The sequence below is a fragment of the Lipotes vexillifer genome, unplaced genomic scaffold (genome assembly GCF_000442215.2).
Source record: "Lipotes vexillifer unplaced genomic scaffold, Lipotes_vexillifer_v1.1 scaffold1705, whole genome shotgun sequence".
Classification (NCBI taxonomy): Eukaryota; Metazoa; Chordata; class Mammalia; order Artiodactyla; family Lipotidae; genus Lipotes; species Lipotes vexillifer.
Genome location: NW_006795211.1, coordinates 17793 through 42488, shown reverse-complemented (window position 1 = coordinate 42488; position 24696 = coordinate 17793). Strand labels below are relative to the sequence as shown.

The window sequence follows — 24696 nt, the reverse complement described above, 5'->3', positions numbered from 1 at the left end:
AGTTTTACTTGAACAGATAGTGAACTTGCTTGCTTTTAAATTATCATTTGTGCCTAAGGGAGTAAAATCATTTTCTAGAACTTGCTTGCTTTTAAATTATCATTTGTGCCTAAGGGAGTAAAATCATTTTCTAGAATAGCTTTTCCATGGTTTTAAGCCAGCATCCTTTTGTTACAAGACTTTTATGAGAGACTCAGTTTTCTCATTTGTGCATCTATTAATAAAGGTGTGCAGTGTTCTTTTATTACTTTAAGAAGCCTGCAAGTTGAACAACATTACAAAATTATAGTAAAATATCGTTGTATGTAACTTTAAGTATTGGAGGGATATTTTGGAAGTATTACTAGCTTTTCTTCTAACTCTTAAAAAACATCTAGATGATGCTGTGCAGTTGTCAAGGTTATGCTACAACTACCCTGTAATTCAGAACTACTACACCAGTCGTCGACAGAAGTCTGAGCGTTCATCAAGGTATAGTACATCCAGAACCTTCAAAAACTTGTGTAAGAAGTTAAAGCTTTCTCAGAACAGAATTCATCATGTTATAAAACGATTAAATGGGTGGAATTCTCAGTAAAGTATATGAATTTGTCACCAGCATTACTATTTTAGTTGTAATGTTTGCCTTGACCTAATGGTTACACCTTTATTTTAGAACTTGAGAATAGCTATTTATTATTTCCTAAATAAAACTATTTACCACATGATTGATTTATTGGAGGAGATTCTATAATTTAAGCATGTATTTTTCCTGAGAATTCTTACACAGAAAAAGACTAGAAGCAACTGTTTATTAAAGCATAAAATATATATCACATTAGTTATTTTACATTATTTTTCCATTACCATTTGCATTTCAGCACTTCAACCACTTTTTTCTTTATTTCCTTTATTTCTCTTTTCTTTAAATACATACTCTCCCCTTCCCTTTAAATACACACGTAGTTGGTTCCTTTGAAATAAATATATAGAAGTAATAGAAGAAAAAAGAGTAGTGTTTAGAGCCTTGGCTCTACCTTGGGATTATAAATAGCCTTCTCCTTCAGGTTGGAATGACAGAATTGTAGAGCAGCTTAGAACCTTTAGAGCAGTGATTCACAAACCTTGGTTCAGGGTTTGTTGTGTCAGACTCACTTGGAAATCTGTATAAGGCTGCGCATGGCAAGTTGGGGGATCCAGTACTTTAGAGTAACTGATCTACGATAGTGAGCATTGACTTGGGAGATTTATTAGGCATATTGAAAATTTCTAGATCTGTTATTTCCAAAGTGTATGTCCTTGAGCAGGTTGGCTAAGCTTTCTAATCGTATTTGTCACATAAATTATAAAGTTAATATAAAGATGAAATAAAATATTATATGCAAGGTACCTCTTACAGTGCCTTACTCATAAGAAAATTTCATTCAGTAATTAGTAACTGCTCCTGCTGTTATTAATATTAGATGAGGAAACAGACAAGGTCCATATCTGCTTATCCCCTTGTAGGTGCTCAGTAATATATATTATCAGGGAATTAATGAGGTTAAAAGACTAGTCCAAGTGATGAAACTGAAAATATTGACATTGAACTACAGTATTATTTTCTCTATACTGAGCTGCCATGCTCTTTGGTAATCTGCTCAAGATGGTAAAAAGTAAGCCTCAGGCATTTTGCTGGCTAGACCACATTCTTCCCTGGAATCTGACCTTCACTGGCTGACTTACTGATGACCAAACTTGAAGCTTCTTCAGGGTTTATCTGACTAACTTTCCTTGATGTCTGGATGTCTCATGATGGGATCCTGTCCTCGAATCTCTTCTGCCTTTGATAGTTGAGATCATTACTTTTAAGAGTTTGGTGCTTATTGTTTTGATAATAATAATTTAACACTAATGCTAAATATCCTTAATGTTGCCCTTATTGCAGAGGGAAGTGGAACCCTGATTGCTTGATGATTGATGGAATGGTTTCTCAGTTAGGAGATCGAGTAGAGAAGTTGTGGAAACGGGATGAAGGAGGCACCGGAAAATATCCTCCTACTAGTCTACATGTAGGTTTGCAATAACATGATATCATTTAGTCTCCAAAGTTGGGGTGGAATTTTTCATACCTGGCATGGGCTCGGGAAAACAAGGAGCATAGATGACCGAATATATACAATGCACTAAATTTTTTTTTAATAGGCATTACTTGACATATACCTACTAGACAACGTTACCGAAGCAAGCAAGCATTCTGTTGTATCCTTTAAAATTTTATCAAATAATTCATGTATTGCCAAAATCATTCAGTGTCAGACTAGTGGGAACCTTATGCATCTCATCGAATCTCAATTTCACATTTGGATTTGTCTTAAAAGGAAAGATTCTTAAGCCAGGACCTGTTGGTTGGGTTCAGATGGTCTATGGTTAACCTTGAATCTATGCAAAATTTTGTTTTAAGTTTATTTTCCTAGGGATAGGGTTCGTGGCTTTTATCAGATTCTCAAATGTGTCCAAGACACTCCCAAAGTTAAGGACAGCTGCTCTAAAACATTGCTAGCAAGTGGTCATTCTCTGAGGTTAATTCATGTGCTGAATATGAATGCATTATAAGTTAGCTTAAATTACGTAGGCATTGTATTTGAGCCTTGTGGTCTCTTAAATAAGATTTTTGTACTAATTAATGTCAGTTTCTTAGTCAAAATGTGTAGTTTTATTAATAATTTATAAAATAAGTGATGTGTTTGCTTAAAGGCTGCCAGGTTTTGCTGGATAACTGGAATTTCGTCTATTGCTTTCTTAAATTTGCTAAGCTACTAACTTCATGAAGAAAGTATGCTTTAGATCATCTCCTTTGTGGTGGTACTTGCTATTGAGAATGAATGAAGTCGGTTGTGGGATTGGCTGTACCCACATTTAATAAAACTACTCCTGTAGCTGGACCTCCATAATGGCTCTCTGAACACTTACAGAAGTGTCTTAAGCCTTTTTTTCTGATATCTTCTGTTGCTACCATTGCAAATATATACGTAGGAGTTTTTCTTTTTGTTTATTGTCCTTAATCCTCTTTTTTAAAGACTATTTATTTGCTACTTGATATTATGTATTCCTTTCCAAACAAAACGGATACTTCCATTGAATCATTTCCAACTGCCTTTGCCATTTCTTGGGGCCAGGTTAAACTTATTCAGGGGTTTTGGCTGATAGATCATAATGACTATGAGGTAAGTCTGTAGTTCACTTATAATGTAAGCTTTTGTAAATTATTAGAATTTTAGAAAAAATACATAACTGGATTTAAATTTGCTATTAAAGATATGACACAGTCTACTTCCAGAGGTAATTTAAGGATTGAATTTAATCAGTACCTTCACCAGGCACCATCTTAGGCAGTACAAAGATAAAATAGTTTAGAACCCTAGGTTCCTTACTGACTAAGGAAGGAAGGAAACAAATAAATAATTACTAATAGTGCAAATATAGTGATTGATATGTTAGAGATATGGTTGGTGTGTTGGGTGAACTAGAGAAGGCAGAATTTGGCATTGATAAATGAAACTGGTGATGGAAAGATTCTATATACTAGCTTAAAAAGGTCTCAAAAGTATGAGGCTTTTGATAAGGCTTTTATTTAAAATAAAATATATCAGTATCATAGATTAAAGTAGATACTTGCAGATATATTTAAATTGGTTTTATCTTGGTTTATGTAGGTTTAGTATAGTGCCTTTTTTTTTTCCCTAAAAGCAACGCATTATATTTGTATTTACCAATTTTTATGTCATTTTTGCAGAGTGGTTTGGATCTTCTGTTTCACCCAGCTACTGTAAAACCTGTGTCATGGCAACATTCAAAGATTATTGAAGCCTTCATGGGTCAGGGTGAGCACAGACAAGCCCTCAGATATATTCAAGCAATGAAGCCAACAGTGTCCAGTGGTAGTGATGTTATCCTTCACCTCACTGTCTTGCTCTTTAATAGGTAAGTACCTATTTTGAAAATACAGTCAAACTCTTGGTCCTGTGTTAATAAAGTGGAATTGATGAAATAGACAGTAGCAATGCATATTTTGATTTGGTTGCATTACACAATATTCTTATGTTATTCATCTTTTCATCATTAAGAAAAATGTAAAAAGCACCTTTTATCTAAAATAAGATGAAGAAAAGAAGTACCTTGAGTAAAAGGGGAAATCAAACTGAGGTTTAAAAATTGTATTTGTTTCTACCTGGCAATATTGACAGTCTCCTGCGTGGACAGTTAAAGTTTGATTATGCTGAAAAGCAGCCAGAAATATGTTGAGTTGATAAATTATGCTCTTTGAGGGTATATTCCAGTGATGGTACTCTGATATTTTTGTTAGTCTTGGTTGCTTGGGTGTTGCAATTCTTTGATTTTTCTTGTTGCATTATAGCAATACACTTGCTATAATAATTATATTTGTCATGTATGTAATAACTGACAAGTTAAATGGCATGATTGGAAATACAGTAATCTGGTTTTTGGGTTTTCTTAATACCTAGTTAATTGGGAAACTCGTTTGGGGGCTGAAATTTCTTAGATTGTAACTATTTTTTTCAACTTGTATTGGTTTTTTTCAATCTTATTGGTTGGGTCATTTTTTATATTTTTTAAAATTGGTCACTTTACTCATCCCAAATTGTCATCTATGAACCAGTGTCAGCACTCTGAAAGTTGTTTTCTTTGTTCTCTTTGGTTAAACAGGTTGTATTTCTGAGGAGAGAGGGTTGAATCTTTACGTTTCAGACAGATTTGCAGTTTAATAATAGACTGGTTAGAGATATTGAAACTTACAGTGTCCTCAGAAGTAATGAACTAAGAAGTACTTGTTGAAATAATTTTGGTTATAGCAAAAGTGTTTGGCTAAGCCAAATAAATTAAGAATGAATATAAGAACAAAAATTTAAAGAAGCTAAAGGAGAAAAATGTTTAATAAATGGGTTAAGAGTTCTAGTACTTGGTAGGCAAGCAGCATGTAAATTTTTTTCAGTTGCATGTAAGCTTCTCACTCTTAAGTGACTTTAAAGAGGTGGTACTTGCACACTAATGCTTTTACTTCAGAAAAGCAAATGTTGGAACAGTGAGGGAAAAAAACTTTGAAAGGTTGGTGTTTTTTTCTCTTTTTCATTCCGTTGTCCTGTGATTCATCCAGAGTATGTTTCTCTGTTTTGCTAGATTCTCATTTCCTCTCCCTTAGCCATAGCAAACATTATGTACTAATGTTTATAATAATACAAACTTTATATAGTATAATTTCAAAACCTTATTTCTCAAGTACAATAAAGCCTCAGTTATCTAGTCCCCAGAACACTAGCATTATTAAGTGTCCTTTACAGTAAGTACAGGAGTGAAAACAAAGGACCCCTCAAAATGCCATTTGTGAGATAGCATGTTTTCAGATTCAGTAAATGTTTAAGATAATTACTGGTTCTATAACTGGAGAATGACTCGAATGTTAGAGAGGCAGAAGACAACTGTTAAGTAACAGTGGGGGGTTTTTTTTGTTTGTTCTTGTTCTTAAATTGAGGTATAGTTGACATACAATATTATATTAGTTTCAAGTGTACAACATAATGGTTTGAATTTGTATGTACTATAAAATGATCACCACAATAGGTCTAGTTAATATCTGTCACCATACATAGTTATAGAATTTTTTTTCTTGTGATGAGAACTTTAAAGATTTACTTTCAAATATGCAACTTTTAAATATGCAGTACAGTATTATTTACCATGACTTATTTATTTTATAACTGGAAGTTTGTACCTTTTGACCCTTCATCCATTTCACCCACTCCCCACCCCCCTCCTCTGGTAACCACAAATCTGATCTCTTTTTTCATGAGTTTTTGATAGATTCCACGATGAAGTGAGGTTATATGGTATTTGTCTTTCTCTGTCTGACTTAGCATAATACCCTCAAGATCCATCCGTGTTGTCCAAATGGCAAGATTTCATCCTTTTTTGTTGTTTTTATTGAAAGTAAGAAAACAATGTAGGAAGAGGCTGCTTTAGTTTTTGAACTGATACTTGTGCAGAAAGGCAGCCATGTTTCATTGCTCAGGAGGTCATGCAGCTACATACATATTCTGCACTCCACTTTTATTAGAAAGAAGTAAATGACAAGAAAACAAGCTGATTTTTAGGAACTGATTCAAGAAAGCAAAGTTCTGAGGTATGTCCCATGTTTAGTACATAATCACCTAATTTCCCCAAATGCCTACATCTCTAATCCAACAGAATGATTAACCACAATGTGCTTGAAACATGGAAAAAAGCTAAGCTTGGGAAGTTTGAACTAAAAGTAAGTCAGGCTACACAGCGGTCTTGCTAACATCCATATGCCATGATTGCACAGCGATAGTTAAAATAGCTGAAAACATTTTGGTACTTCAACCATCAGAATACTACCCCTCTCCCCAAACTCACCGCATGCTAGATAAGTGAGGTGTTGTTTGGTTTTCCAGCTGTTGTTTGAATTTATATTAATGATGATATTATTTATTAATCTATGTCTTTAAAAAAATAACGATACCGTAATAGCTGCTGTTGGTAGCAAAGATGTTAAGAGCACAGTCTTTGGACGCAAATAGATCTGAATTTATACCTGAACTCTGCTACATTCTAAAATATGATCAAAAGCAGTTAAATTATCCTTTCCGAGCCCAGGTTTCCTTATGGGTTAATAATGACCACCTTGCAACATTTCGAGGGTTAAATTTTGCAAGCACTGTTATAGTTGCAGGTAGTAAGTCATTAGTAAATGGTGGTAGATTGAATTTTTTTTAAGTTAACCGTCATTGCTATCATTTATCTAACTTTCCAGCCTGACTCCTGACTCTAGCCTCTACCACTTCTTCTTTATTAAGACCATCTTTCTTTAAAACCATTATGATGGTAGCTTCCTAGTTGTATGAGCTTTATCTATAGACATGCCATCACAATTATGGCTTGGCAAATAGGTTTACCTGCAAAGTAATCATCATGCACAGTACACGATAGCCTCAAAGTAACAGCTTTAGATTTTCAGCTGTTAACATTGAGTATTCAGCCTTAGTAACATAAAAGTACAATAGAGCTGGAAAACCTTTTTGTATAGGTGCAATCATTTTCTTTATTCTTTTCTTCCCACTTCCTGTGGGTTTTATTCTGCTGTGGTTTTTTTTTTTTAAATTTTTTTTAACATTTATTTTTATTTTTGGCTGTGTTGGGTCTTTGTTGCTGCGTGTGAGCTTTTCTCTAGTTCCGGCGAGCAAGGGCTACTCTTCATTGCACTGCACGGGCTTCTCATTGTGGTGGCTTCTCTTGTTGTGGAGCATGGGCTCTAGGCGTGTAGGCTTCAGTAGTTGTGGCTCACAGGCTCTAGAGAGCAGGCTCAGTAGTTGTGGCGCACGGGCTTAGTTGCTCTGCGGCATGTGGGATCTTCCTGGACCAGGGCTCGAACCCATGTCCCCCTCATTGGCAGGCGGATTCCTAACCACTGCACCACCAGGGAAGTGCTTTTTTTTTTTTTGGCGGAATAAAAAGCAGATATAACAAGATGCAGCAGTGTTTATAACAACAACAACAAAAGGATAACTTTTTTTTTTCTTTTTTTTGGCGGTACGTGGCCCTCTCACTGTTGTGGCCTCTCCTGTTGCGGAGCACAGGCTCCGGACGCGCAGGCTCAGCGACCATGGCTCATGGGCCCAGCCGCTCCACAGCACGTGGGATCTTTCCGGACCGGGGCACGAACCTGCGTCCCCTGCATTGGCAGGCGGACTCCCAACCACTGCCCCACCAGGGAAGCCAAGGGAAGTGCTTTTTAACTCAAGTTGTGCTTTTTAACTCAAGTTGGATGATTTCTCATTCTCAACCCTTTATCTTTACTAATATAAAAACATAAATCTGAATGTTCTGTTGCTGTGGAATCATCCCACAATTTTAATTATCTTTCTGTTCTAAGTATTTTAAAATTTTCATTATGATTTTTTCTCTTCCTATCAGGTATTTAGAAGTTTCACTTTACAAATGTGGGTTTAAAAATTATCTTGTTCTTTTCTATGTTGATTGCATCGTGACTACATAATGGGATCAGTGTGGTACCCATCCTCTAAAATTTATTAAGACTTGTTGTATTCACAAGTAGTCAATGTGTTGCTCATTTATTAGGTGAGATGTCAAGTGTATTTGTCTAAAAGATCAAGTTTGTTCATTGTGTGGTTTTAATCCTTGTGTGTCCTTAATGTATACGTGTGTGTGTGTGTGTGTGTGTGTGTGTGTGTGTGTGGTCTGCTTAATTATTAAGAAAGGTTTGCGGGAGTTCCCTGATGGTTCACTGGTTAAGACTGCAGTTCCACTTCAGCGGAGCGTTGGGTTTGATCCTGCCATGCGGTGCAGTGATAGATAGATAGATAGATAGATAGCAAGTTGCCTACTCTAATGAAGGATGTGTTCATTCCTCATAATACTGCTAACTTTTTGTATTTCGAATATTAGATACATAAGAGTTTTTTTAAATGACTTTAACCTTTTATTATTATAGAGTAACCTTCATCGTGAGTAATTGTTAATGTAGCTATACCAATATTCTGTTATTTATGATATATCTTTTCCAAATATTTTAACTTTTACACTAATCACTGGAAACCAGTAGTTGCTTGTTTAGCTCTCTGGAATTTCTTTTTTCATTGTGATCTCCATGATGCATTTCAAAAGATTGTTTATATTCAATCTAGCATTTTTAGAGCTTGTCACAGGAGTGTTTTTCAGGCTCTCTTCTTGCTGTATTGCCAAGAACCCCCATACATTTTTTATTGAAATAACTTTTACTATCAACATGCTAGTTTAGCCTTTCATCAGTTGAAGTGATTTTCTTACTGCTTTTCCTGGCATCATGCCTTTCTGCCATAGGAAGCAGGAGAGACCTGGAATTTGAGACTTAACTTATTTTAAAATTTATGCACGTGTTGGCCCAAAATGGAGCATCAGTTTCTTGTAGTTGGAGGAAACTGTGTCTTCTCCTGCTAGGGGAGAAACTGGGAAAAAACATTATCATTTGTCTTTTGCTTTCAGGTATGCTCACTGTTACTAGATTAATATTTGATAAGTCATAAATAAATTAATCTTATTCCTACTAGTATGTCTGCTCAACTAGGGGTAGATATCGTACTTCAAAGTGGAAAACTTAAAACATATATCCATGGGCTGGGGGAAGAGGGGCAAGAATACGGCTCTTTCTGTTTTTGAATAGTAAGATATTTACATGCTTTTTTCTAAAGGTACAAAAGGATACCCAGTGAATTCCCAGCCTCCTAAGCTTCCTCCCACTACCCAAACAATGTTAATTTCTAGTGTATCCTTCCTAAGCCGTTCTGGACCTACTAAGCAAATCTGTATATATGTCATTGCCACCCCCTCTCCCTTTTTAAAAAAATACAAACAGCATACTGTACATCATTCTGCAATATACTTTTAAAGCTAGTTTGGAATTCATTTCATAATAGTACATAAAGAGCTTCATTGTGTGGATGTACCAATGTTTATTTAACTGGCTTCCTTAGTGAACATTTAGGTGGTTTTAGTGTTTTACCATTTTAAACACTGCTGTATGTGAGTAACCACCCATTTTACACAAGTGCAAATTTATTTTGTAAGGTAAAATCCTGGAAGTGGAATTACTGGGTGAAAGGATATTTGCAACTGTAATTTTGATAATGGCATGTTGCCTTCCATGAATGTCTTGCCAGTTTAACCCCCCTAATAATGATTAATCATATTAATATTACCATTTTCACCTATCAGTTTTATCCATCTGATAGGTGAAAATGGTAATATTAATATGATCTCACTATAATAATTGAACGCATCTTTTCATAAAGAGCTATTTTGTGAAGTCAGAATGACCAGTATTTTTATGACTTTTGTGTCTTTTCCACTTCAATATTATTATTTAATCCTCTCACTGTTTCTCTTACCATTCTCTTTTTTTTGTTTTATCATTTAAATTTTTGATGCATCTGAAATTTATTTTGGTGTAAACATTTTGTAAGAAGATTCCAGAATACACAAAAAGTAGAATAGTGCAACGACTGTTCCATACACCCATCCTAAATCAAATTCAACAGATACCAAGATTTTATTATACCTACTTCATCTATTTCTTTATATTAAAATTAATGGTGAGGTGTTCATTCATCCTCATTAGCTATTTTTCTTTCTACAAAAATGGTGTGCTCATTTTAACATTCCCAGATTTTTGATTTAGGAAAAAAATTACTCCTCTTAGATACTCAGGTTTTAACAACTACACTGTCATGCCTGTCCTGGTAGAAGAAGCAGCAGAAGGCAATTTCAGATGCAGATTTTTAGGGAATACACCGCAAATGTTTTACTTATTTGGGTCGTTAGTTTTATAAGTTCTGTGGAATACGTTAAAATACTCTAGTCCCCAAACAATAAAATTAACAGGGCCCTGAACTGCCAACAGTGGGATTTGCTTCCCCAGGAAACTTTGTGTCTAGTGGGAGTCTGGGACAGTGCTGCCAAAATTTCCTCAGATGCATTTTCATTATGAATACTAATTGCTGTAACTTTGTTCACACATTCTGTGTTTCTTACGAGGGTCAGTTATTTATAAGTCCTTCTTTCAGTTTTTGTTTTTATTTCAATAAAAACTATAGCTAAAGCTTTTTAATTAAGATGCCTATTAAAATCAAAATTATTCACTTAAAATTAGGAATGATGATTTTTATTTTAGAAAATTATTCCTATCTGCTTGCCATTTTTTTTTTTTTTTTTCTTGCGTTATGCGGGCCTCTCACTGTTGTGGCCTCTCCCGTTGCGGAGCACAGGCTCCGGACGCGCAGGCTCAGCGGCCATGGCTCACGGGCCCAGCCGCTCTGCGGCATGTGGGATCCTCCCGGACCAGGGCACGAACCCGCGTCCCCTGCATCGGCAGGCGGACTCTCAACCACTGCACCACCAGCGAAGCCCATTCATGCTGTTCTAATCTTATTTCTACTTAACAATATATCGTGAGAAACACTGCTTCATTTAACATTTTATTGCCCACAGAAGGGTGTTTCAGTAGCCCCACATGGTATCTAAAACTGTCTAATTTGACCCAAGTTCTCCAGTCAGATCTTGCTGTAGGTCAGCCAGAATCGTCTGTTACTAAGCTAAGTCCTTTATTTTCCCATCAGTACAATATGCTGTTTCTGTCTGTAGGTCTTTGCTCATTTTCTTTTCCACTCTTCTCATGCTGGGTGTCACCTCCTTAAGAACCTCGCTTTAAACTTTCAGTACTTTGCAGACCACACTAGTTTTTTGTCTTCTTGAACTCTTGGGCACAGGCGGTCCCTGACTTAAAATGGTTTGACTTGCAATTTTTCAACTTTAAAATGGTGCAAAGCGGGCTTCCCTGGTGGCGCAGTGGTTGAGAGTCCGCCTGCCGAGGTGGGAGGCGCGGGTTCGTGCCCCGGTCTGGGAAGATCCCACATGCCGCGGAGCGGCTGGGCCCGTGAGCCATGGCCGCTGAGCCTGCGCATCCGGAGCCTGTGCTCCGCAACGGGAGAGGCCACAGCAGTGAGAGGCCCGCGTACCGCAAAAACAAAAAAAAATGGTGCAAAGCAATATGCTTGTATGAAGTAGAAACCATACTTCGAATTTTGATCTTTTCCTGAGCTAATGATATGCGGTGTGATTCTCTCTAATGATGCTGAGCAGCGACAGCAAGCTGCAGCTCCCAGTCAGCCACCTTATCTCGAGTGTAAATAACTCATATGCTTAAAACCATTCTCTACCCATAGAACAATTCTGTTTTTTACTTTCAGTGCAGTATTCAATAAATTACATGAAATATTCAACATTTTATTATAATATAAAGTCTTTAGAGATACCTTATCTTGTTGACAACTTCATTATGCAGTGATTAGTATTCAGTAAAATTTTAAAGTACTTTTAAATTACATGTACAAAGTATCTTTGGGATTCTTCAGGTCGATTACTTGTTTTGAACATTTTAAATAGCTTTTCTAAAACTAAACTTTGATAAATATTGATTTCAGGTGCATGGTTGAAGCCTGGAGTTTACTGCGACAGCATTCTAATAGGTTGGATATAGAGGAGTTGCTCAAGCACACATATGAAGTCTGTCAGGAAATGGGCTTAATGGAGGATTTACTGAAGCTGCCATTCACAGACACTGAACAGGTAATGACTTATCAGTATAAACTTATATCCAGAAACTCAGGATAAGTTAGTGGCTTACAAATCTATTTTGTTCTTTCTAGGAGTGTTTGGTGAGATTTTTACAGTCCAGTGCCAGTGTTCAGAATCATGAATTCCTTTTAGTTCACCATTTGCAGCGTGCCAATTATATTCCTGCCTTGAAGCTGAACCAAACTCTGAAGATAAAGCTTATGGTACAGTTAAACTTGTTTTTATTATGGGGGACAAGAGAATAGGGAAAACAGGTGACTTTATTGTATGAGAGCTTGTAGTTCGGTAGCTGCTGAGCATTGTATAATCTTGAGTTTAGGAAATCCTCTTCTTGGCTTCTGTAGCAGAATTGAGAAACAGGGTATTGTTACTTATCTAATTCTTTAGTATATGCAATTTCTGTTTAGATATCTGCCCACAGTCTTGCCAGACTTACTGCTTCACTTGGAAAACAAGAGGAATTGGTAGAGGGTAGCAGTAGGAAATAAATAGTGCAATAAGTATGGACTGTAGGGGTTGGGCTAATTGTTCGTTTGCTCTGTGTGAACAAATGAGCACACTCTCTGAACCTTGGTTTCCTCAATTGCAAAATGACAGTATCTCTTTGTGAGGATGCACAGAGGTGTGTGTGAACATGTTGCTCAGTAAATGATAACGATTGCTTTTATTGTGAATAATCAAGGCTGGGAAGGAGAGGCTTGGAATTTAGTGACGGGTAAGGACTGATGAAGCAATTAGGTGTGTGTATGAAGTCCTTGGTTTGGAAGAATGAATATGTAGGAAGGAGGAAGATATTCTTGCGTATTCATAATTAATGGTAAATGGTAAATATATAAACATAGCACTAACATTTTTGAAGATTAAATTTTTACCAGTTATGATATGTTCAACAGAATGATCGTGATCCTCGTTTGCGAGAGAGATCAGTGGCCCGAAATTCTATATTAGACCAATATGGGAAAATTCTTCCTAGAGTCCAGCGAAAATTAGCCACTGAGCGAGCTAAGCCTTACCATCTGTCAGCGTCATCAGTTCTTCGAGAAGGTAGGATATCATTGAAAAATGTCATAAAGTATTGGGCTAGAAAAGATATTGAATGATTGATTATCTTCTGAAACCATCGTTATCTTCTGTTTAGCTCAATTTTGCTTTGATTCCTCACAGTGGTACTTTTTTTTTTTTTTTACTGGCTGCTCTACCCCAAGAACTCAAAAGCTTTCTTGGAACTTTTTACAGTTGATTTAATACAAAATGACAGAACTCCTTTTATTTCATTTGGAGACTCCTATCTAACTTCTAGAAAACATGTAGAATAATTATTTTACCATCTCCTAAAAGCCCAAATTGTAAATTTCTGCATAGATGTTGCTAAACCAAATATAACTTTAACTGCTCTGATGTTGTGTTTCGTTTTCTCCAATCACTCTTTCATATTAATCTATTAAAATTCTGGTGTTAGAGATGAAATTAGATCCTCCCTTTTTCACTTTACAGTTTCTAGGCCAAGACCATTATCAGCAGTTCCAAAGCAAGCTGTAACAGGGACTGTGTTAACAAGATCTACTTTCATCAGTAATGTGTTATCTAAAATTGGAGAGGTCTGGGCAAGTAATGAACCTAAAAATAGCATCTCTGTCTACAATAGGTATGTTTTTCTTACACCTTTTATAGTCATGCTACTTGTTTATCTTTCCTGGATATCAGCTGCATTCATAAACCAGCCTTAGAGCTTATTAATATATATAAAAAGGAAAACTTTTTTATGTTGTCTCCTTGTCTTGCAAGAAGAATGTTCTTTGTCCTTAAATTTAAAACCAAATTATGTTTGTTATTTGTAAATAAGCAGAAATGCACTAAGGAAAAAAATGAAAACCCTCTTCTCCCATCTGATCTCACCTTCTTATAGCATTTGTAATTTAATCCTCCTCATGATACATAATCAAAAGTTAAATTTTTATTTTCTTTGTAGTCCTAAAATAGAGGAACCATCTCCTATAGTATATTCCCTCCCAGATCCAGAGCTGCCTGAGGCATTTGTTGGAACACCAATTTCAAAAACATCACAAAAAATTTCTAGGTAAGCATTTATTAAATCACTTTTAAAAGACAATGTTAGATAAGAATTACACTGTGATATAAAATTTGTCTTTCTCTGTCTGACTTCACTTAGTATGGTATTCTCTAGGTCCATCCATGTTGCTGCAAATGACAACACTTCATTCTTTTTTTATGACTAATTCCATTATATATATATATATATATATACCACATTTTCTTAAACCAGTTGTCTGTTGATTGGCACTTGGGTTGTTTCCATGTCTTGGCTATTGTAAATAGTCCTGCTATGAACATTGGGGCGCATGTATCTTTTTGAATTAGAATTTTCTTCATTTCTGGATATATGCCTAGGAATGGGATTGCTGGGTCATATGGTAACTCTATTTTTAGTTTTTTAAAGAACCTCCATACTGTTCTCCATAGTAGCTGCACCAATTTACATTCCCAGCAACAGTGTAGGAGGGTTCCTATTTCTCCACACCCTCTCCAGCATTTATTATTTGTAGACTTTTTGATGATAGCCGTTCTGACCAGTGTGAGGTGATACACTTAATAATTACACTGTAATTTTTAAATTGTCTTTAAAATTTTTATAAATATTGTTTTAAATTCTTGAATGAGTTTTTAATGCTTGCTGTAAATAAATAATTTGGGCAGTATTATAGTAATTTTAAGAAATTTTGCATCAGTTGATTGTCTGCTTAGAATTTTTGCTTAATGATTTCAGACTACCTAGAGAAAAGAAGCAAACTTTGTTTTATTAAAATCATGAGCAAAATAAACTGTTAACTTGCTTTCTTTAATCTCATTGTTGATTGACCCATGAATAAAGCTTATTTTTATAAATCCCAACTAATCTTGGTTGGCTTCTTAAAGCTTGTTCCTGTGTAACAGCCTACTAAAATGTCTTAAGTGGCTTCAGATGGAATAATATTTTATTTCTTAACATGTGGTATTAGAAAAGTAAATAGTTAAATTGAAATTTTGCATCCAACATGAAATTGTGATTGTGTTTTATTTTATTTAAGAACATTGGAGAGTTGAGAAGTGTTCATAATCATCAATAACAGAGAACAACCAAGTGTCTCAATGTAATGATTCTTTCTCTTTAATAATATGACCACAATTGTTGGAAATTTTTGATTGTTTACATTTTATCAATGACAGAATGACATAATTTTATGGGAATAAAGTTATCTGAATCTATGATACTAAGAATAAAGTACTCAGAATAAGTTAATAACTTAAAAGCAGTTGGGGCCAAAGCTGTTTGTAGTGTACATAATGGATATATTTTCAAATCATGAAAGGATTTTCCCTTTCTTGGATTAGATTTTATTAGATTGAGGTTCTTTTCCTTTAATTGCCCTCAGGAGTTGGTAAGAAGATTGCTTTAAATGGATGTCTTTATCACTGGCATTCTGTTTTCCTACCAGTAGTTTTGATATTTTTCCCACAAGTCACTTTTTCTCAGTTCCTTTGTATTTTAATAGGTCTGGGGTTCAAGAAAGGAGCGATAATAAAAGTGTTAAGGCTCTCTCTCCTATCATTTGATATGATAAAAATGTCCAGGATACTATAGAAAGCCATTTAGTAGAATCCTGGGATTCTCTTTTGCCACTAACCTCATTAAGTTGAGAAAATTAACTTTTTTTTTTGGTTGGTAAGTCTAGTCTTTATTGTGATCAGAACCATAAAGGTAAATAAACCAGTATTCATTACGTACCTCACATGTGGGTGAAAGGAATTTTTATGTTGTGAAAGTGAATTGTAGCAAATGGATTGCTTGGGAAACATTGCCTTGTTTTCTTGAGTATTTAAATCATTAGCAGTTCATCTTCATTTGAAAATAATGCCTGGCACATAGTAGGGGCTCAGTAAATATTGGTAAAAGGGAGGGAGGAGGGCTAGAACTCCTTTTCAGGGTTGCGGGGGGATGACCAAATTGTTATCTAGAATTCATAATTCTCTTTTTTGCTACTGAATTAATTTTGATTTCTGGAACTAAGGGTGGCATTACAGTAATATACTTGTCTGAATTTATATTTTCATATGGTTATATTTACCAGTCAATATAGAAGTCTGCGTAATTAAATGGGATACTAATTCTTTTGTTCCTTCAGTATAACTCAAGTATGTTACCAGGATTTTTCTATTTATATGTATGCTGTGATTACAGACTGCTGGATTTGGTTGTTCATCCTGTCCCCCAGCCTTCTCAGTGTTTGGGATTTATTCAGCAAAGCCCCACAAGATCTTCTTTGTCCCTGGCGTCCACCTCATTGCCAGTAAATTCACAATCAAAAGGATCACGTCACAATTCTTCCAGGGCTTCAGAATTATATTTACTTGAAACTCCTCTTATAGTTAAGGTAAGTATTAACGTGTCTAGCATTCCTAGTGAAGCTAGGAAGTTCTTACTTTTCAAGTAGCAGAGAGAAATAAGCTGTTTATAATTGATATCTTTGGGTAATAAGGGGCTTTAAGCCTTTATTTTCCTTTTTTCTTTTCTGTGGATATGTTTCCACAATGCTTACTGTATTTTTATATTTTCAGAAACAGACTTTATTAAATTTACCTTTTGTGGTTAACTGGCACTATGCTCAAGGTTAACAGTTATATTGCTCTGAAAGTAATGCAAGCCTCTGTGGTTATTATAAATAGGCCTTTTCCCTTTGAAAAATGCTTTCATATTCTTGGGTTTGCTTTTTCTTTTTAATTCAGTTTCTGATAGCATTTTGCCATTATTTCTTTCCTTTATCAAATGCTTTTTAATTTTTAATATTTTTAGAAAATTTTATTTTAAAATTTTGGCTCCTTCAATAAAATTATAAACTGTTACTCTTTCCTACTATCTGTAGGGAATTGCTTTTTCCTTCACCCTCTCTGATAAATTATTAGCTGAGAAACCACAAAACTAAACTTGTGATGACTGGTAGCAGTGGACTTTTACCCTCCCATTGTCAAAATGTTTTCACATATGTTATCCACAAGCTCATTGTCCAGTGCTCTGGATTCAGTCCCAGAAGCTTTCTTTTTTTGTTGTTGTTTTTTCTTAATTGTTTCTGGATATCCAGCATTTAAAGTGAAGTCAGGGAATTCTTATTTTTCAGGTTGGATAAAAGATACTTTAGTAAATGCTAGACCTAAAATAGTTATTAAAAGAAATTGAAAAGAAGCTTGCTAAGATTATTAAGTTCCTGACATTTAATATCCAGAATAGTATTACTTTTTTTCTTCTATAGAAAAACATTCACATTTTATTCTCTAGGGCTAAGTTCAAATGAAATTAAATGAGGGAATAATTTTGTACTTGCTACCAAAATGAATCTAGGAGAAAAATCAGTATAATCTTGTAACAGATCTAATGGAATTTAATAATGTAACAGGATCCAATAATCTGTTTACTAGTCCTTTAGAGGAGAGGTTAAGTGAAGGAATTATCAATATTTCTGCTAACTAGTTCCTATGCTAATTATTTGTATTCATTATAGTAAACCAGTCAGAATTCTTATAAGTAATTCAGTTACTATTAGAGTCGTGATGGAATTATATTTTTTCTGAAACATTCTTAAAGTTAGTCTAGTTTAGATTAGCTTGCTATAATTAAACTAGGTTCTGTTCATCACACACTATCATCTCTTTCACCTAACTAAAGTTTTCTAAGCAACAGTTAAATAATTTATCTTATCTCAGCACTTTATTAAGTTGAACTTAAACCTGGGAGTAACCAAGGTCTTTAGAATGGTTATGGATGCAGCTTTATGTTTTATTTTTATAGCCTTATGTATAGAAAGCCCTGAGTAGAATTTTGTATTTCCAGTAATGTGTAATACAACTTTTTATTGATATTTTTATTGGAGATGAGAATATAGCCACCATTGTGACTCGCTTGGCCCTGTCTGTCCTTGTGTAGGTGCCTTTTACAAACACTAATGGTGAATTCCATTTGCTCTTTGTCATAGAAAGCTAAGACTTTGGCTATGTCAGTTACTTCCCCTGGATTTGCTGAGTTCACTCCTCAATCCATCCTAAGGTCTGGTCTTCGAACAACACCTTTAGCGTCTCCCTCTTTATCACCTGGAAGGTCTCTTACTCCTCCTTTACGACTTAAAGAAACTAGAATTTCATTCATGGAAGAAGGCATAACCACAAAATGGACTTCTGGAGTAAGTCTGATAATAGTTGGAACAAAAGGATTTAATAACAATATATTAGCTCTTATAAGTAAAAAGTTAGATAAATTGATTTATGTAATCTCACTATAGATTTTTATATACAGTCTTGCAGGTAGTCATAAAATCAGAAGACATTAGTTCAGAAGGCAACCTTAGGGCCTTGGCCAAGCCAAACCCATCACTTACAGGTGAAGAAAATAGGGCTAGAAGCACCAAGTCAAATTATCTATAACCAAATAGCTTTTTGGTGGTAGAAATGGGACTAGAATTGTTTTGTTTTGTTTTGTTTTTTTAAATTTCTTTGTTTCTTAACCCGTATTGTACTGCTTCTCTTATTAAGTTCCTAGTTCGTTGTCTATTTAGGGAGGGTATGTCTTCAGAGCTCCACTGTAGGTTAATAGGAACTCATTGGTGCTTATTGGGCATCTTGCCTATTCTGTGTTTTAGTCTTTTGTGATTAGTGATCTATTACCAGTTAGAGAACCATTAACAATCATTAACTTTTAATCAGCAATCTGAAGAGAATGGATTTAGAATAAGTGAATTTTGATGGAGAAAAGAATTTGGAGAAAAGCGGAACGTGGAAAGGGTGGGTATGATTGGGATGGATAGCTTAGACGTGACTGATTTTTACTAGTAAAATTATTTTTCTCCAAACCTTTTACTTAACAGGCTGCAGATGACAGCAAAACAAAAGCATTAATTACTGCACCTTTCCATAAATGTGCAGTTCCAGCAGAAACTGAATGGCTGAAGAATAAAGATAAAAATAAGGCAACATCTTTTCCCCTGAATAGCCCTGAAAAGGACCATCAAGAAATTAATGTGAGGTCACAGGATACAACTTCACAAAGTTTGGAGAAACTGGATGTGAACATAGAAAACAGCAATACTTCAACCAGATCAGACCAGACTACCTTGGAGTATCAGGATGCTCCATCACCAGAAGACTTTGAATGTATTTTCATGGCCTCTAAGCCAGTGACACACTCTTCCACTGAACAAATTACTAATTTAACTGAACAGACTGAGAACAGTGATAAAGATACATTTGAATCGGAAGTAACTCCTCCAGACCTAGAGAAACAAATGGGTAAGAACTCATCCCAAATATTCAAAATGGCCATTGATACTCTTGAGTAAAATTTGTAATAGAGGTTTTTCTGTCATAAGAAAAGCATCGGGGTTAAATAATTATATGGTCACAGCACAGTAGGTTCTAGACATAATACACATATCTTAATTCTTTCCACTTACAAATATGGCTTACTTATATTGTTACATTCATTATAAGTAGGTATGAGATTTGAGGAGAGGAGAACTTAATGTGTGTTCTGTTTTTATTTGGAAATGAAATTTGGAAAATAACAGTAATGGTTAAGGAAGAAATGTCAGGTATCAGTGTGACTTAAGGTCTTCCTATAGCTATGAGAAATAATAATACTACCTTTAAAGACTAGATTAACTTATCCATACAGCAGCCTCAACTTTCTAGAAAGCTGCTCAGAAAACAGGAAGTTCATTCTACTCTCCATCCCTACCTCCAAAATAATCACTGGAAACTGAAAAGTAAATGTCCAAAGACCCATGAATTTATTGTCTTTGTATTCATTTGTCAAAAAAAATTTGAGCCCCTAATTTATGTGCAACAGGTGGGCTCCAGCTTTGTGTGTGCTAAGTGTTAAGTGATAAAGTAAGAAGTAGACATAGCACTTGCCCACATGTAATTTTGAACCTAGTGGATTATATCAAACAAGCACGTACAATGCAATTTGATAAATGCTACACTGGGGAACATAGAAGGGACCAGTAGAACACCAGGAAGGGGAGAGATTTGGCTTAGAATTGGTGGATCAGAAAAGTTATTCTATTTTTATGTTCCTTACCCCTGCGTAGACTTAAAGGTAATTCTTAACTTTAAATATGTAAAACCCAATACTTATATAAAAATCTGTGTCATAGTGGTTTCTTTGGGGAAATACATTCTGTCTAAGCTGAACTAAGGTTTCTTAAAATGTGAATGCAGTGAAGTTTGGGCTATGATGTCTTTATTTAATAAATATACACATTATTAATTGCTCTAAGAATTTAGGACTCTCTTTATAAATACCATATGTTTAGAAGTTTACATTACTCTTTTGATGTGCTGTGTTCCACTAAAATATTTGAATGGTGAATGTTCGACAAGGATGTTCATGGCAGTATCTTCATTGATTAGTCCTAAAATGATTAGACAGTCTCAAAGAGAAATTTTTATTGTTTTTGTGGGGGATTATATAGCACAAACTTTAGAGTGAAATAAGCTAGATTTGAATCTTACTAGCTCAGCTAGTTACTAGGTTTGTGATCTGGGATAAGCAGTGTAACCATATGCTTCTGTTTTCTCATCTGTAAAATGGGAGTAATAGTACTACCTCTTTGGATTTTGAGGATTAAGAGAGTTGTTAAATGTAAAACACTTGCAACAGTGCCTCTTAAGCCAAAAGTGTGAGTGGTAGATGAAAGAGAGGGGGTTGGGAGGGGGGCTCTTGACCTAGGCTCAGAGAATTAGAAGGAACTTGCAGTCTGATGCCAATGGAGTAAATCTAAAAGTACAAAAAGCAGACCCAACAACTTATTAAAAAGTAATAGGCCAAGACCATGAGTATTCGCTAAACATTTAGCATAAATAATTACAAATGTTCTTAACTGTGTGATTTATAGGCACTTTAGAAGATGCAGAAACAAAGGATCTCTTAGTTGCAGAGGGGGCACTTTCAGAATTAAATACCTTAAGCCCCATTCAAGGAGTTGAAGCTTCTCTTTGTGTACCATCAGTCTGTGAAGGGTAAGTTTATAGAGAAAATTTCAAATGTTAATAAAGTTTAATGAAACTGTGAAGCAGTAGTAAATATTGATATTTGTTCTACGCATAGATGAGCTCTTATTTTGATCTTTGGCATTTGCATTTTGGTAATGTTTTCTGTTATGAAAGAAGTTAATTTGTACAACTGTGTGTTATTTTGTAGTTATTATGAAATCTGAGAATGATACCAGATGTTTCCTAAATATATAGAGACATGATAAGTTGAGGCAGAACTCTTTAATATTCTTTGGTGATTCTATTTTTGTTGAAAACCAAAAGTGTCACTCACAGCCACGCATTCCTCCACGCTCTCCCATTTTCAGTGGTTTCAGGATGATCAGGTATGTATCCTATAGCACCAAGGCAGAGCATAAGGGAGATGGTTCAGAGGCAGTAGTGTTCCCTGCCATTTGATTGATAAAAGACTCTAGCAGTTTTTGTTTTTCAGTGACTACTTGAACTGTTATGCTCCCAATTATTCCGTTTCATTTAGCACTTAACACATTTAGCCAGTGTACTAGATGATGTATGGCAGTGCTACATAAAGTGCGGTCTAATATGATTGATGCCAGTTCCCAGTTTATGGTCTACAACAAGATAGCAGCTTCTGTTAGAATATATATCAGTAGCCTTTTTTGAAAGTCAGCTGAGCTAATCAGTGAAGTAATTGATTGATTGACCTTCTGGCATAAAGTCCTTATCTCATTGCAAGACTGGACACATTGTATATCAGCACTTTGAGTAACACTGTTGCAGAGCAGGGGTCTCCAACCCCGGGGCTGCGGACCGGTACCGGTTAGGAACCGGGCCGCACAGCAGGAGGTGAGTGGCGGGCGAGCAAGTGAAGCTTCATCTGTCGCTCCCCATCGCTCGCATTAGTGCCTGAACCATCCCCCCCTCATCCGTGGAAAAATTGTCTTCCACGAAACTGGTCCCTGGTGCCAAAAAGGTTGACCGCTGTTGTAGAGAATACCAAAAAAGTTGCAGCTTCAGTTATCAACAAGTAGTAAGGGTAATTTACTAAGATTAGCCCACATAAAATGTGATAATTTAAGGCGTTGTAAGTGGTTCATTAATTTATAAGTCTTGAGAGTGACTTCACAAACCACCCACAAAAATCAGTATCATGATAGTCACCTCTCATACATTGAACTCAATCAGATGCTTCACTTCTGAGAAGAGAAATCCTGATTAACTGTGATCTTTGCCAGGCCTTCATGGAAAAAGGAGGAGAAACAGTACAAAAGGATTATCAAGATTGTTTTGTTGTTTAATTCTAAGGTTTTTAAAATTTTAATGAAAACTAATATTTATTGTAATGGGTTTGATGGATAATTACAACAATGGCAAATCAAAAGAGCATTCACTTGACCAGAAACTTTGTGGTCATCAGTAACTAGGTGAATATTCACCATCCTTGGCAAGCTAGTTCCTTTTTAAATGTAAACTTATTTGGTTGTGGGTTCTTAGTTGTCCTTACTATAAATATTGTGATTGAGTTACGTCTTACAAATATACCTACAAATAAATGTGTATATATTCCAAATACATACTTTTTCTTGAATTTACTGTACAGTTTGTCCAGTTTAAAAAATCAGCATGCTTTAGTTGGCTTTAGGGAAAGGCCAGCTCAGAATAGAAAGGGACCACTGTCAACATCTTTCCAGAACACTTATCAAGTGAATTAAAGCAGGTCACACTGGTCTCCGATTTTGAGTCATTTATCATGTGCTTTCCAGTTAGCATTAAAATATTGAATCTGATTCTACTGAGTATATGGGGGAAATGTCTATAATATTTGATAGATTTGTTTGAAGAATGTGGCCACAGATAATTAAAAATTGGCCTAAGTGTAATTTATACTGACCAGCATTTTAAAATCATTTTATTTGTAGTTTAAGGTCATGCCATTGTACTCAACAAAAAAAATTTAGAAAATAGGAAAAACAAATACAGCATTACTTGTTTCTAAATTCACTTGTAAATTATTTAGTAATGGATGAAGTTGCTTGGTATTTTCTCTGAACCTCAGTTTTCATGAACAAAATGAAAAGTAAGAATTGGGTAAAGCAGGTTAGAGCAGATGGAATCTTCTTACACACTAAAGTATATATTTCAATTTCTAAAGGAAAATCCTCACCCCGAAGTCCAAGATACCTGTTTTAGACGAAGGACTAGTATCTGTTGAAAGCTGTACCTCTACAGTTAGAGCAGGTAACAATAAATGTATGTATTATTTTGACTTAAGAATTATTTCATTTTAGTGTTGTGTCTAAAGAGTGTTCTATTCTTAGGACAAAAGAATCTGGATAATAATCCAGACTTTGTTATCTCAGTTATTCTCCAGTTGTTTCCCCAGCTAAAAATAGAATTCTGAGGAGGTGTGTCAGCTACCAAACAGTGGGTTGCTTATAAAACACTCTATGGTTCTCATAGTGGAAGTCTTAGAATGGTTTTTGTGGACATATTTAAAGAAGAGCAAAGTAAATTACCAGTCCCCAGCCAGACTGCACACCTGCTTTTTGATCTTCTGAGATTCGGTTATATATCCAGGGAAACTTCCATATTTATTCTGTGTTTGTGGTAACATATAGCCAAGATTGGCTTGTTATTATTAGAAAATAATCTCAAAAGACTGAATTTGCTCCAGGGAAAATGAACAGATACATGGAATTTGTTTTGTTTTGTTTTGTTTTTTTGAGTGCCTCCTCTCAGGCCCTGACTATACAGAGATGAGGAAGATATATTTTCCTCATTGAACTCACAGTTGGGTTTAGGGAAAGCAGACACCTTGAATGCGTGTGCCTAGAACTTGTCTAAGCATTTCACATATGGCGTTGACACTGACTGACTCTAGAGCTCATGTTCTTAACCATTATATCTTTCTACCTGTCACATCATGAATAGGGCTCAGGACAAGCTTGAGTAGACCTGTTCTCCTCCCACCCCACCCCACCCGTTAAGAATGTAATATATATTTACTGTAAAATAATCAGGAAATCATAGTCTCACATATAAAGTAAAAATCCCCATAACCCGGTTACCCAGTTTAAGAATCTATTATTAAGAAAGTGTCTTTTCCCTGAGTTTTTTTCCTGTGCATTTTTTTCCCCAGTATGTTGAAAGAGGAGGTAAGTGCGGTGGATAGAGAATACCAAGGATTTAAACAGACTGCTTGGGTTCATAACCCTGTTCTGCACTTACTATGTATAGGACTATGAGCTATACCTCTGTTTCTTTGTCTATAAAATTTAATAGCGTTCACTGTTAATAAAAGCTCAGTAAATGTTAGCTATTATAAATTATTAACAATTAAATTTATTATAATCAACAACTTTTTTCACTTAACAGTATATTTAAGATATTTTCCCATGTCATTAATACAGATTAATTCTGTTCTTTTTTTTTTTTTTTGCGGTACGCGGGCCTCTC

The 24696-nt window shown here is 35.3% G+C and overlaps 1 protein-coding gene across 1 annotated transcript in view; it reads left to right on the top strand.

The window, feature by feature from the left end:
* AHCTF1 (AT-hook containing transcription factor 1) overlaps positions 1-24696 on the top strand; it is a 68303-nt gene that overhangs the window by 30032 nt on the left and 13575 nt on the right. Inside the window, exons 16-30 of the mRNA XM_007467524.1 lie at positions 378-471; positions 1907-2030; positions 2164-2220; positions 3039-3185; positions 3755-3942; positions 12030-12174; positions 12255-12386; positions 13077-13227; positions 13678-13828; positions 14153-14260; positions 16421-16613; positions 18207-18410; positions 19092-19512; positions 21123-21246; positions 23393-23490. Coding sequence (XP_007467586.1) covers positions 378-471; positions 1907-2030; positions 2164-2220; positions 3039-3185; positions 3755-3942; positions 12030-12174; positions 12255-12386; positions 13077-13227; positions 13678-13828; positions 14153-14260; positions 16421-16613; positions 18207-18410; positions 19092-19512; positions 21123-21246; positions 23393-23490 — 2337 coding nt within the window. The remainder of the gene's footprint in view (positions 1-377; positions 472-1906; positions 2031-2163; positions 2221-3038; positions 3186-3754; positions 3943-12029; positions 12175-12254; positions 12387-13076; positions 13228-13677; positions 13829-14152; positions 14261-16420; positions 16614-18206; positions 18411-19091; positions 19513-21122; positions 21247-23392; positions 23491-24696) is intronic.